This window comes from Mobula hypostoma, chromosome 13 (genome assembly GCF_963921235.1).
Source record: "Mobula hypostoma chromosome 13, sMobHyp1.1, whole genome shotgun sequence".
Taxonomy (NCBI): domain Eukaryota; kingdom Metazoa; phylum Chordata; class Chondrichthyes; order Myliobatiformes; family Myliobatidae; genus Mobula; species Mobula hypostoma.
In genome coordinates, this window is record NC_086109.1 from 27,758,937 (window position 1) to 27,773,476 (window position 14,540).

A 14,540-nucleotide genomic window follows, 5' to 3' on the forward strand; every position below is an offset into this window, starting at 1 on the left:
ATGCAATCTCACACTGAGGAAATCAATCTCAGCTTGCTAGGGGACACAAGAAACTGCAGATGCTGGAATATGGAGCAAAACATTGCAGGAGGAACTCAGCAGCTCAGGCAGCATCTGTGCAGGAAAATGGACAATAGTGTGTCCTGTTGAGATTCTTCACCTGGGCTGATAGTTAATACAATGATATGAGGGGAAGAGGTGCAGTAACAGCTGGCGAGTGAGAGGTGCATCCAACCACGGCAGGAAGAGTGGAAACAGAGGGTGGGAAGTGAGGCAAAGACAGAGGATGGAAGCAACTAAATGGCTGCAGATAATTGTATCTGATAGGAAAGACAAGTAGATTATGTTTTTTTCTCTTTGCTCTCTCCTCCTAATCAACCTAGTTCCTCCTACACTGACCCTGCTCCTCACCTTCTATTGCCTGTCTTCTATTTTCACTCTTCCCTTCTCTGTATACCACTTGCCAGCTCTTGCTCCACCTGGTTATCACACCTCTATCTCTCAGTCCAAATAAACTGTCTCAACCTGACAGCTCAACCATCCACTTCTCTCCACAGATGCTGCCTGACCCACTGAGTTACTCTCTAGAGGTTTTCTTTTGTACAACTTGATAGGATCAATAAAATGTTTTAAGCTGTTTATGTGCTAAATAAAATTTGTACGTTTGCAAACAATTTAGAGTTGTGTAATTTCTTGGCAGCATAAAGAATTTTACGGACAAAACAAAAATCAGGTCACATAACTTCAGTCCTTTTTCTTCCCTCCATTAGTACTGCAGTTAGCAAAGATGCTGCCTCACAGTTCCAGTGACCCAGGCTCAATCCAGAACTCCAGTGCTGTATGAAATTTGCACATTCTCTTTGAGATAGAACGGATTACCCCGATGGTTCAGTTTCCTCCCAGAACTCAAAAATGGACTGGTTGTCAGGTTAATTGTCCGCTGTAAATTGCCCATAGGGCGTTTATGAATGGAAGAATCTACAATAGGGTGGCGAGATGGAGATAATGGTTGTCTCTCGGGGTCCGAGGAAGACTACATTGTGCAGGGTGACAGTGTTTTATTTTTACGAGGACGTGTTGTGAGCTCGACATCAACCCGGCACGGATGGAGAGTGCGCTCGGGGGCAGTCTGTCACTGGATCGAACTCGGGAACCTCCGTTCTCGAGCCCGGCGCTGATCTCACTGCACCACCTGCCAACCTCATTTTTGCACAATGTAACCAGTGCGTGACAGATATTAAAGTGGAAAAGCCTTGCACAGAGACGATCCCATTCTCTTGGCCTCAGAAGTCAGGATCCAGTGGCACGAAGAATCGTTACGTCTGGCAACTTCCTTGGCTGCATTGGATGGCCACGTCTTCTCAAGTGCTCTGCCACGCCCTACACACTCCACAATGCGCTGCTGCAACGCCTTCTCCGCCGCTGAACCCTCGGGGTTTCCTCCGCATGATCCACCAAAGCAGTCTTCGCATGCTGGGATAGACAACTCCTTATCTCACCAAGGGTTTGAGACCCGTTGGCTACCCTCACCTAGGTTTAGCCAGCTTGTCGAAGCCTTTGCCCGGGGTGTGGCCGCTGTCGCATGCAAACAGCTATGAGGAGCCACAGGTGACAGCTGGGCGTTGGTGGGGACCAACAGATGACGAGCCTCTCCAAGGAGTGCCACAAGCCCCCATCTAGAAGTGCTACCCTTCCCATGCACCCCATGCACACCTGAGGTGGAGATACAACTCTAACGAAGGAGGTATAAGGAACTCCTTACCTCTGCTAGCCTGCAGGTCACCCTTGGACAAGGTGTAGCATGTACACAGCCCACTCGCCCTCACCCCTAGATCAGGGCAACGTGAAGTGATGGGGGCAAGTGGGGGATGGTTATCTGAACAGCTGGTGCATATCACAAGTCCTGGTTATGCGACCACTCACTGCACTCCTCCCCTACAGTAGAATAAAGACCTTTGTACAATATATCATGTACAGTGAGATCACATATTTAGAGACCTCTGTTCAATAAAAACAGCGGACAGTATACCATGTGTAGTTTATGTAATATTTGGTGTGTATCCCTTTAAGAAATGAAGCATGTGTGAAGCCATTGATAAAGACATCCCAGTGTGGAACTGAACAGAATCAGTTTAACTATGGTGCAGCCACACAGAAAAGTTACCTGTCCAGAGCCACACCTTCCTCCATCTGGTTCTCCACCTCCTCCCTTTTTTCCATGGTCTCTTGTTCTCTCCTATCAGATTCCTTCTTCAGCCCTTTGCCTTTCCCCAATAACTCGCAGCTTCTCATATCATTCCCCCCCCCAACCCACCTCCTTGCCTTTCCCCTCTAATTTGTATTCACTTATTACCCACCAGCTATGTTCTTTTCCCTCTCCCCACCCTTTTAATCTGGCTTCTGCCTTTTTTCTTTCCAGTCCTGGTGAAGAGACACAGCCCAAAATAGTGTCCATTTCTGCTAAGGTCTTCCAGTGTAATGTGTGTTGCTCCAAATTTTCAGCATCTGCAGTCTCTCATGTCTGCATTTCTGTAAATATTTTTGTTTAGAAAATCGCTCTTAATTTCATTTACTAGTTGTTATCCTTTACCTTAATAAGTTACTGAAATAGACACTGAAACAAGGTGTCAGAAGTTTTGCTTAAGGAAACATTGGAAATTAGACACCACACCCAAATCCCAAAAACCAGGCAGGGGACCCCTCAGCTGTTAATTTATGGAAGTATGCTGAGGTACAGCAAACTGCGTCATTCCAACATTGAAAGGTACATTATAGAATAAACAAAATGCCTAAAGCTTTGCATTTCGAGGGCAGCAACTTGTCATAAAGAATGGAATTAACAAAAGGAAGGTCTTTTACTGAGATAAGCCAAGCTTATCGCCATTTAACTATATACATGTAGACCACCAAACAAGAGAATGTTTCTCTGGACCGGGGTGTAAAGCACAGTAGTACACATAACACATATGTAACACACAATAACTTAGGAAAGTAAGAATTAAAGATGCAAATGAATTACACATAGATAAACAAAGTAAAGTACATAAATTAAAACTTACAGGGTACAGTACAACTGATCTACCAACACATTGAATGCAATTCAGCAGGGAGTTCAGAAGCCTAATAACCTGAGAGAAGGAACTGTTCCCCATCCTGACCATTCTTGCCTTTGTGTTTTGGAGTCTCCTGCCTGATGGTAGAATATCAAAGAGGATGCTAGATGGATGGGTGGGATCCTTGATAGTTCTAAGGGTGCAGTGTTCCTGATAAATGTCCACGGCGGACAGTAAGGAAACTCCAACGATCCTCTTGGCCATTCTCACAGTCCTCTGTAGGGACTTCCAGTCCAACACTCTGCTGCTCTCACACCAGACTGAGATGCTGCTTGTCAGTACACTCTCAATAGTGCTCCTGTAAAATTCAGTTAAAATGGTGGGGTGGGGTGGGGGAAGGGAAGACCTGCTTGTCTCAATCTCTTCAGGAAGTGGATGCGCTGCTGTGCCTTCTTATTCAAGGAAGTGATATTGAGAGACCAGGAGAGATCATCCGTGATGCGAACTCCCAGGAACTTGGTGCCCTTAATTCTCTCTGTGGAGAAGCCATGTGTTCGCAGAGGGGTATGGGTTGTCTGCAGCCTCTTGAAGTCCACAATGATTTCCTTTGTCTTCTCCACGTTCAGATTTAGGTTGTTGTTCCCACACCAGTCCATAGCTCCTCCATTTTCTCTATGTACTCCAACTCATCATGATGAGGCCAACCACTGCTGCGTTATCCATAAACGTGATGACAGGGTTTGAGCTGGATCCTGTGACATAGTTGTGTGTCAGCAGCGGGCTGAGCACACAGCCCTGGGGAGTGCCTGTGCTCAGCGTAATGGGACTAGAGACATTGTTGCCCACACAGACTGACTGTGGCCTTTTTGTTAAGAACTCCAGGATCCAGTTATAGAGGGAGGCATTAAGACCCAGCAAGGACAGTTTCCCCACCAGTTTCTGAGGTATGATGATGTTAAACGCTGAAGTGAAGTCAATGAAGAGCAAACTGGCAACGTTTTTCAGGTGGGACAAGGGAGAGTGAAGGGCAGTGGCTATAGCACAGTCAATGGATCGATTTCAGCAATAAGCAAACTGGAAAGGATCCAATGTAGCCTGGAGAAAGGCTTTAATGTGCTGTTGACCAGCTGCTCAAAGTATTTCATAATGGCTGATGTTAATGTCACAGGACTCCAGTCATTTAGGCAGGTTATTGTCGCCTTCTTTGGCACTGGAATGATGGTTGCCATCCTGAAAACTAAGAGGACAATGGACTCTTCCAGAGAGATGTTGAATAAATCCATCAGCACCTCAGTTGGCTGGGCTTTGCAGTCCTTCAGAACCTGACCTGGTATATTATCAGGTCCCACAGCTTTGCATGGTTTGACTCTGGCCAGGGTCTTTCTCACCTCAGCTTTAACCAGATGGAGTGCCTGCTCCCTTGGGAGGGAGAGGTGTCTTCCTTGCCAGCACTTTGTTCTGTGCATAAAACCAGGCGTAAAAGGCCTTCAGCCTGTCAGGGAGTAAGGCTGGTAATAGCAGATAATAACAGACAAACAAGAACAAATAAAAGTCACCACTATACCTTATGAGTCACAAGGAGAAGAAAACTGCATCATACTATAACATTCTCATGTAAGACTCTGGAGAATGCATCAGATGCATTCTAAACACATCGCAACAGCTGCATAAATGAAAGAGCTAGCTAGGACCTTGGAGAATCTTTTAATATCTTCTGAACAGAGAAAATACTTTTTGCAGATAACTGAATACCTCATGTTCACAAAACTGTAATCAGAGAATAGATTATTTGTGGAATATAAGTGCCTGTCCTATGTGTAAGAGAAAAGTGCAGATGAACATGCCAGGCTAAAACATGTTGCATGGACAACAGACAGAAGTGCATTCAGTGAAGTTGTAGGCAAAATGTAGGAAGGCTTAGATTTTGCCAGAAACTACAGCAGGAAGGCTTAACTAGAACACAGAACAGTACAGCACAGTACAGACCCTTCAGCCCACAATGTAATGCCAAATGATGCAAACATTCAGCAACATATGTGACTGAAGAAGAAAGAAAAAAATATGTGAACGAGGTCGAATGGAGAATCATTTCCACAAATGGTGCTGAATGAAGAGGACATCTGAAGACCATGGAGTGGATGAGGAGAGCCAAGCAGTGACAGACACAGGATCAAATTCAAGCTACCATTTGGACACAATGTACGGTGTGCCAAATCAGACCTTTGTCTCTGCAAGCTACACCCACTAGATATAGCAACACCGAGATTTCAGTGCAAGAGCAACCAGTAACATTCAATTCAACTAAGCATCAACCTGTAATGTCCCCTGGAAACAAGCCACCAATTGCAAGGTATTACAGTTGTAACCAATAAGTCATGTGCTGTTTATACACTAGACCACACTAATGCTCTTTGGAGGCCGTGAACCCAAAGATCCATTAGAGCTCTGCTCTGAAGTTCATCCAAGCAGCCCAGAAAGCTATCACATATTATCTGGACCTAGTACACTACAACAGATGGGCTTGATAGACACACCATGCCAGGATCCTGAGCACTGCTCCGAAACATGGAATAACCTCAGCAGCAGAACTGACAGATACCCATGCAAATGTTTTCATAAAACCAAAAATGAAAAATCTTGCAGAAAGACAAAAAAAATGAAGCCAAAAGACAGACACGGTACTACAACCAATACTTCTAAGAGAAGCCACTAGGAGAGTTGGAGACGTAGGAGGACAGGACAACATTAGACTGCCATCAGCTAAAGACAACGTTGACTTGACACAAAGCACATCCCAGATTATACAAGAACATGACATATCAGAGATAAAGATCTATTCTGAGCAACAATGTATTAGTTAATTAATGCTAGGATGGTAATTAGTGACGCACATCAGAATTTCTAACCTATATTTTTATATAGTCCACTTCAGAAAAAAGTAACTTCAATTACCAAAGTGAAAGTACTATTTTTTTCGAAGTATGTTTGTCACCATATGCTACTGAGATTCATGATTTTTACAGAAAATAAAGAATTGCAATAAAATGTATGAAAATCTATGCATAAACAAAGACTGATAAACAACTCGTACAAAAGAGGACAATAGTGTAAGTGAAAAATTAATAATACTGAGAACATGAGTTGTAGAATCCTTGAAAGAGAGTCTGTAGGATATAGAATCAGTTCAGAGTTGTGATGAATGAAGTTTTATCCATGTTGATTCCTTAACCTGGTGGTCTGGGACCTAAGGCGCCTGTACCTCCTTATGGATGGTAATAGTGAGAACAGGGCATGGCCTGGATGGTGGATGCTGTTTTCTTGTGGTAGCACTCCATATAAATGTGCTCAATAGTCAATATTCAAAACTGAATAGGCAATTAAACTTTCTCAATATTTCTCTTTGCTGAAACTGCTCTTCATCACAAATCAAGTGAAGCACTAAACAAGAAGAATGCATTGATTCAAATCTTTTTTTCTACATAACCATAAGCAGATTCAAATATGACTCATAGCATGAAAGAACACAAGTGCTACTGTTTAGCTTTCAATTTAAAGGTTTTCAGAGGCCAGTTTTCAAAGTTGCCTCAGCGAGCTTCAAAGCCAAAGGGTGAATTGGAAATTAGGAGAAGTGGAGAAATTTTAATATTTTAGACAGCAAGGGAATTTGTTTATGCACAGGTAAATATGCAGGATTGAGCATCCCTTGTCTTTTATTTCTATAAACCATACTTCCCACCAGTTGCAATAAAACAGAAAATACCAACTGAGGCTTACTTCCCTCCTTTTTTTGGATTCTGGCAACCTATCTTTTGGCTGACGAAATGGGCTCATATTGTGAAAGTTTTGTTTAGTCATGAAATTTGGGTGGCGGGGTGGAGATGCTTCTCTACCAAAGGAGGTGCAAACCGCTCCTTCCCTCCGCTAGAATGCAGATCAACTTTGGACAAGGTGGAGCACCTACTTAGCCACCCAGTCAGGGTTATGTGAAGCCATGGGAGCAGGTGGTGGAGGGTCGTATGAGTAGCCGGTGCACATCAGAAGTTCTGGTCATGCAACCATTGATGCCAGGCAGACAATCTCTAAAGAGTATTGATAATGGCTGGGGTCACCCATCTTGGAAAGACACTGCCCAGAAGAAGGTAATGTCAAACCACTTCTGTACAAAAATTTGCCAAGAACAATCATGGTTATAGACCATGATTGCTTACGTCATATGACACAGCATATAATAATGATGATGATGATGAGTCATGATATGTTTGGCTCATCTGTGAGATAATTTTTCTCCATTGTATTTTTTTTTGTAATTAAGTCTTTTCCTCTGATGGAGCGAATTATATAAAGACTACTTAAAATTTCTTCCATAGTACTTTGGAATTTCCTAATTTTAGGAACTTCGTAAACCTTATATTACACAGTTTTTCAGTTTCTGCAGGAGAATGAACAATATTGTCCCTCATTCTGTTTTGCCCCGTCTTACCACCATCATCTCATAACTTAGACAAGTCCCAAATCTAAAGCATCTTCCCTGCCCTGGCTTGACAATACAACCACAATTGAGAGAATTTGTCAACTCAGGCAAACTATTTGACCAATCCTGAGTGCATAAACAATGTTTGTCATAGTCATTCAAAGGCACTCTTACTATGAATCATAAGAATAAGGATCTCAGTACTCACATGGGTCAGATTTTGAGAATGTATCTTTATCCAGTAGATTCCTGTAGAAAATAAAAATCAGATCACATTTACTGGAAAACAGTTAAGTCTAAAATTACAGATTACAGTGAAAAATTTGTTTCCCTAGCACCAAGACTGCTAAAATTCTATTGAGTGTGATATTGCGTGCTTCTCATCAACTTACACAAAACCAATTATTTGAAGAGAATCATAATTTGACAAACTGAATTCTGAATATTTTCTTTAAAGTTGTCCTGCAATGCACTGTCTTTCTCCTTCCACTTCACCTTTTTAGATTTCCCCTAGATATGTCCACAAACACCTTGGTTCTTGACCTCTAGAATGTTAAAGCATCCAGTTGAGGATCAGAAGTACAAAGGTGTGATCCAAATCAATTTATCCTGAGAATTCTTTTCAATCCTAATATGCTAAATGATTACTTCATGATTGGAGCTCACCATGATGAAACCAGCATTTTACTTTATATGCATCATAATAAATCTCCACGTGCAATGCAGACAAATGAAAGAGTTGGAAACCATAGTCACACTTGATATAAATTACATAATCTAAAAAGTTCAGTTCTATTACTGAGAATAGCTGGAATATTCCTAGTCTTGTACCTTTATGTTGCATTTCTGATTCTAAAGAAGTTGAGTGATAAAAATTAACAAGGAAGCCCTTGTAACTGACAACGCTGCACTTTTTCATCTGTGAATAAATGGAGATATGGGCAATTCATCTTTCCATATTTACAGTCAGCTGCCAGTGTCTTGGACAGTAAATTATGAGGTTATACACTCAAAATGCTGGAGTAACTCAGCAGGTCAGGCTGCATCTATGGAAAAGTGTCAATAGTTAGCGTTTTGTGCCAAGAAGCTTTTTCAGGACTCAGAAGGAAGGGGAAAGATGCCAGAATAAAAAGGTGGATGCAGGGGAGGGAGGCCAGCTGGAAGATAATAGGTGAAGCTGTGTGGGTGGGAAAGGTCAAGGGCTGAAGAAGACAGAATCTGATAGGGGAGGAGAGGGACAATAGGAGAAAGAGGAGAAGAAGGGACCTGGGGGAAGTAATAGGCAGGTGAGGAGAAGTAAAAGGTCAGATTGGTGAATAGTGGAAAGGTGGGGGGGGGGGGGTGGTTTCACTGAAAGGAGAAATCAATATTCATGCCATCAGGTTGGAATGTACCCAGACATAATACCCTTCATCCTAAGGGTGGCCTCATCTTGGCACAAGAGGTGGCCATGGATCAACACGTTGGAACAGGAATGGGAAGGTATGAAGTTGTTGTTTTATGACTCAGTGTCCTATCTTCCTAAAGCGTAGCTTTTAATTTACTACTGCACTATAACACTGGGAGTTCCAAAGCATATGGTATTATTAATCAATTAAACTGTTGAAGAATGTCAGTTCTTAATAATACACTGTAAAACTAAGATATAGGTAGCTGTGCCTTATTAAATTTTATTGCAACACCAAATTTACCACATACCAGAATGTAATTACAGTACAATGCACCACAGGTGACATGACAGTGAAACCTATGAATTAAGTGAGAGCTAAAAGACAATAAAAACCCACCTCTGCCTTAATGTTAATGTTCTTCAGAGAGCCAATTCAGATTTCAAGCACCATAATTCTTTGAACCCATTAAAAAAATATAGACTGCCTCATTCAAATTCAATGGGATATTTAAGAATTGAGTACTAATTAAAATGAACATATTTTTAATGTGATTCCTGTATCTTTTGAATGACTTCAGCAGAATATGATAGAATAAGAAAGACAATACTTAACAAACTCGCTTTAATTTTAACACATCATTTTTGAAACTGTTAAAATAACATTAAGATAATCTTGTTATATTTCTCTTCCTGAATTAACCAATGCAATGCTTTTTAAGAGTTATTGATTGTAACTTCTCCAGCATGTATGAAATTGATGCATTATTTATAATTAATTTTATTCTTAATCCACTTTCACCTATTATCTTGAGCATTCTCCATTTGCACTAATTATTTATCTAATCTTAAAATGTTCAGTTCCTTTAAAAGTGTCTATTTACAAATCTGATTGTAATCAGTGCAACTACCAAAGTTTTAAAATATGAATGACTCCTTCCTCACAACACCCCCTTTCACAACTCACCCCACACCCCACCAGAGATGCCACTCGACCCATTAAGTTCCTCAGCAGGTCATTTACCACTTCAGATTTCAGCAGCTGCAGTCATTTGCATCTTCCATCAATGAATGCCAAGAGTGAGAACACCCAGCACTGAACAAAAGACTTAAATATCTGTCCTGGACTCACATCTTCGGTAGGCAAATGACCAAATTGTCCTATTCAAGTTAATGCAGATCTGTGATCTCAGAGTAATTTTAGCAGGCCACTTAAGTAATCTGTTCAGATGTAGTTAATTCCTAATATTACTGCTCTCAAGTAATAAGCAAAAATGCTGCAAGCACTCAATGTGTCAATAAACATCCGTGGAAGAAAGGGACACAGAGAACCTTGCAGTTCAATAACTCAAAATCAGATGGTCTAAAACATTAACTTTGTCTCGTTTACCTGTAGTTCAGATTTCCAGTACATGCAGATTTTTTTTATTAATTTCATTTTCCAATTAGCGTTCCTAGCCAGGTCAGTTTAGAGGTGTTTCAATTTGTCTCAAGGCTAAAGATGAAGGAGAAAATACAGTTTCAATCCTTCCTATTGATAGTTATTCAAATACTCCTACGAAATATATGCCAGTGGTCCTGGTTATGATGAGCACATGAGTTTAATAATCTGCAAACAGGTCAACTGACCTCATGAATAGCTGCCCTTGGATGAGGAATTCATGTTTTACCACCATCGGTTAGACAAGATGGCTATTTCTGAAGAGGACGCAAAGGATAAACTGGATGAAAGAATACCAAAAAGAAAAAGGGTTCTTTGAATGTTTTATAATATATTTTATGTAAATATTTATACTTGGGATTTGTCAAGCATCAAATCCTTGTCATTAATTACAAATGAGCATTGCTTCATTATACACAATATGCTTTTTCCACTTGGTAAACAAGTCAGCATATGGCTTCTCTCACTAAAAGTGCCAATTTATGCTTAATTGTATAAAGTTATTACCCCTCAACTGTCAGGTTCCTAAACCAGAGAAGATAACTTTTCTCACTCCAACACTGAATTGAACACATAATTTATAGACTCCAATTTAAGGACAAGTGTTTTTGATATTTATTTCTTATTTATTTATTATTATTTTCTTTTAAAATCATAGTTATAGTCCTTAAAAAGTACAGCACAGAAACAGGCCCTTCCGCCCATCTTGTCTGCGCTGAATCATTTAAACTGCCTACTCCCATGGACCTGTACCAGGACCATAGCTTTCCCTCCCATTCATATACCGATCCAAACTTCTCTTAAACACTGAAATCAAGAGTGTGTTTGCACCACTTGCACTTGCAGCTCATTCCACCCTCTCATGACCCTCTGAGTGAAGAAGTTTCACCTCATGTGCTCCTTAAACTTTTCGCCTTTCACCCTTAACCTCTAGTGGTAGTCCCACACAACCTCAGTGGAAAAACTCTGCTTGCATTTGCCCTATATATACCTCATAATTTTGCATACCTCTACCAAATCTCCCCTCTTTTTGTATCTGCGCAGTCTGTTGTCTTTTTGCACATTGTTTGTTTATCAGTCTCAGTCATGTGCAGTTTCCCATTGATTCTGTTGTGTTTTGTATTTACTGTGAATGCCGCAAAAAGTGAATCTCAGGGTAGTATATGGTGACATGTACTGTATGCTTCTTGATATTAAATTTACTTTGAACTTTGAGTTTAACACTGTTCTGCTGTGACCCCACATCAATGAGAAGCATATTTTACACTGATGAAACTCAGAAAGAGAACTATGCAGTTTCTGTTGAAGGAAAGCACACAGGTCATCTGACTAGATTGGAATTACCTCTGTTTTTCCGAGATGAAAAAAAACAGTGATTAGTCATGACATCCATTCTTAATTTCCTCAAACTAATAGTTGAAATGTTGTATATCGTTAAGGCTTTAGGCTTTTAATAATGGTTTGCATTTTCCACATTCCAAAATATTATTTGGTATTTAACATATTCATCAATAAATCTTGATTCGTTATCCTCCAGTAGATGAAATTTATCCAAACCCAAGTGTAAACTGATTGATCTCTATGTAGTTTAATCTATTTAGCATCTTTCCACATGAGTCTGTGCTTCTCCTTCTGAACAGAGTATTCATCCCGACAAAAATATGCTCCAAACATTTTATCAGGAGAGAAAGCCAATTGGCATTAATCTTCTCTATTCCTTCCCAGCTGATCATGTCAGTCAGCCAGTTAGGTCACCTGTTATGCCACTGACACTTAGGGAAGCAATGAGGGTCCTCCATCTCTGGCGGTGTTCAGGGCTTCCTTCATCGTGTCAGTGGACTCCTCTCGGTTTTCACTATGTTCAGTCATTCATATCCCGGGTGGAGACTCATGAATACTGTCACAGTCAGATGTAGGATTCTTCATTGTTGTTTCTGTAACAATTTTGTTTTACCAGTCAGAGTTGTTAGCCCTGAGCTGACCCCCCAACTCCAGAGGACTAGTGGACCACTCTTATTCTGTCCTCTACCCTTTGCCCTGTTTGGCATGGGTGATCCTACCAAGATCATAAAGCCCTGACTCCAGCCAACATAGCTTTAGGCTCATTGAGGCACGCAAGCCTCCAAACCATGACAAGGTTGTGGTCCTCTTGGAGGATGCTGATCACGACTGACATGTAACTTACTTCTTTCCCATCCTTACACTAAAATCACCAAGAAGGAACAGTTTGTCTCCCTTTGGGATTAGAGCCAAAGCTGCTTCCAGTTTGGTGTAGAAGTCCTCCTAAACCTCATACATGACTTCCAGAGTTGGGTTTTATAATGACTATAGTGTGTTGGTCTGTACTAGAGTGAGCTGAATGACCAAGAGGTACTCATCTGTGCCATGGGGGCAGGGGTGTGGGGAGAGGGGGCTTACTGTGACATGAGGGTATCCAATTCATGGTGGTAAAGCACACACTTTGTAAAATGTTGTTGTTGGGGCATATTCTGGAGTTATGGAGCATACGAAATATTAATGTCAACAGCAACTGGTCTTCAGATCTGAATGTCGATTGCAGATGGAGTTAAAATGCAGCTCAGAACAATGGTGTTCCTAGAGCTGCAGTTTGGGTTTGATTGCAAACCAAGAAACACCGCATTGACCTGAGATGTCTGCATATGCATGAATGCAACACAAAGACAGTGGTGATTAACATTTACTTTGGGTGTCTGGAGTGTTGATGTCAAGCTCTAGGTGTCTGAAAATTATTTGTAATTCAAAGGAAGCATTGTAGATACATTGTAACTATAGAATTGTCCTCCCATTATTTTGATCTTTAGCATATAAAAATGTCATTTAATATTTGCTTAGGGAACCTCTTCTTCCAAGAGTGATGCCTGCTTGTTTGGCTGAATAAAGACTTCAATATCCACCTGCTTCAGTGTCCCTCCAGTGATTTCGTTCACAGTCACAAGAGATGTCTGTCTCTGGTTTGTCCCTCCGGAAGGTGTATCCATCACATTGTAATTTGAACCAGGCATCTCCTACGCATCAAGTCTCACTCAAGGGGATAATGTCTATGTCACAGCCTCCTTAGGATATTGCATGCTCGATCAAAATTACCCCTCATTTTCCAAAACTTCAAGGACCATGCACATTGCAGGTTAACAGTCACTGTAAACTGCTGCTACTGTATAGATGAATGGTAGATTCTTTCGAGAGGTGGGGGGGGGGGGAATGGGGCAGAGCAAAAGGGTGCCTGATAGTCAACATGGACATAATGAGCTAAAGGAACTGCTTCCATGTTCTCCGACTGTATGCTTCCCAACTAAATTAGCTCTCTGGCACAAAAAGAGGAATGCTAGGCAGGAAACCAGAAGAATCCTGTCCTTTTTTTTAAACACTGGCATGGAGTCATCTCATTTCTCTTGAGCAGTCAGCTACATTCTTAGCTTAACAGCTCACACATCACAACAATGCATATGTTCAGTAACATATTAAAATTATCCACTTAAACTATTCAACTCTTTAAAAATGGCTTCGAATCTACACATTCAGGGAAGTATACTCCTAAAATGAGTTAAGCTAATTAATGAAAGAATTTCTTGTGTGAAATACGGACACGAAAAAATATTCAACAAACAGTGGATCACCCAGCTTGAACTTCCACCCAACTCCATTTTGATCAAAGGTTTCATTTCTACAAATCCTATCATAAATCATTTTCAAGTATTGATGATCTTGCAATGAAATTCTTTCTAGCATTTGCCTCAAGTTTGATTTTCATCTGTTAGAACATCTGTCACTAGTTCTAGTTCTGTGACTAGAGTCCATCTTGAAAATAATTCTGGATTTCTTATATCAATTATAATATTTTGTAGTATTACTAGGATCCCACTCAGGCATCTGCCACAGCTCTTCACCCCAATACATCGATCTCCAACTAAATATTTACATGGAAATTTGTCTTATAATTTCAGGATAACAAATTTACAGATACTCAAGAAGCAGTGTACTGTATAAGCATAGCATCTCTGCCCCATTATTTAGATTTATCACATATACATTAAAAAAAATGAGTGAAATGTGTTGTTTGTGTTAATAACCAATACAATCAAGGACATGCTGGAAGTAGCCCTCAAGTGTAACCACACTTTTGGCACCAGTATAACTTGCCCACAATGTTCAGCAATACAACCCAAGCAG

At 40.8% G+C, this 14,540-nt stretch overlaps 1 protein-coding gene across 5 annotated transcripts in view; it reads right to left on the minus strand.

Moving 5' to 3' along the window:
* Positions 1-14,540, minus strand: part of LOC134355512 (copine-8-like) — a 674,862-nt gene that overhangs the window by 576,408 nt on the left and 83,914 nt on the right. For all 5 annotated transcript variants that reach the window (XR_010020101.1, XM_063065493.1, XM_063065495.1 and 2 more), the window contains one exon: positions 7,733-7,773. Coding sequence is in view for 4 of the 5 variants with exons in the window: in XM_063065493.1 (XP_062921563.1) it covers positions 7,733-7,773 (41 nt within the window). In the remaining variant the exon portion in view is untranslated. The remainder of the gene's footprint in view (positions 1-7,732; positions 7,774-14,540) is intronic.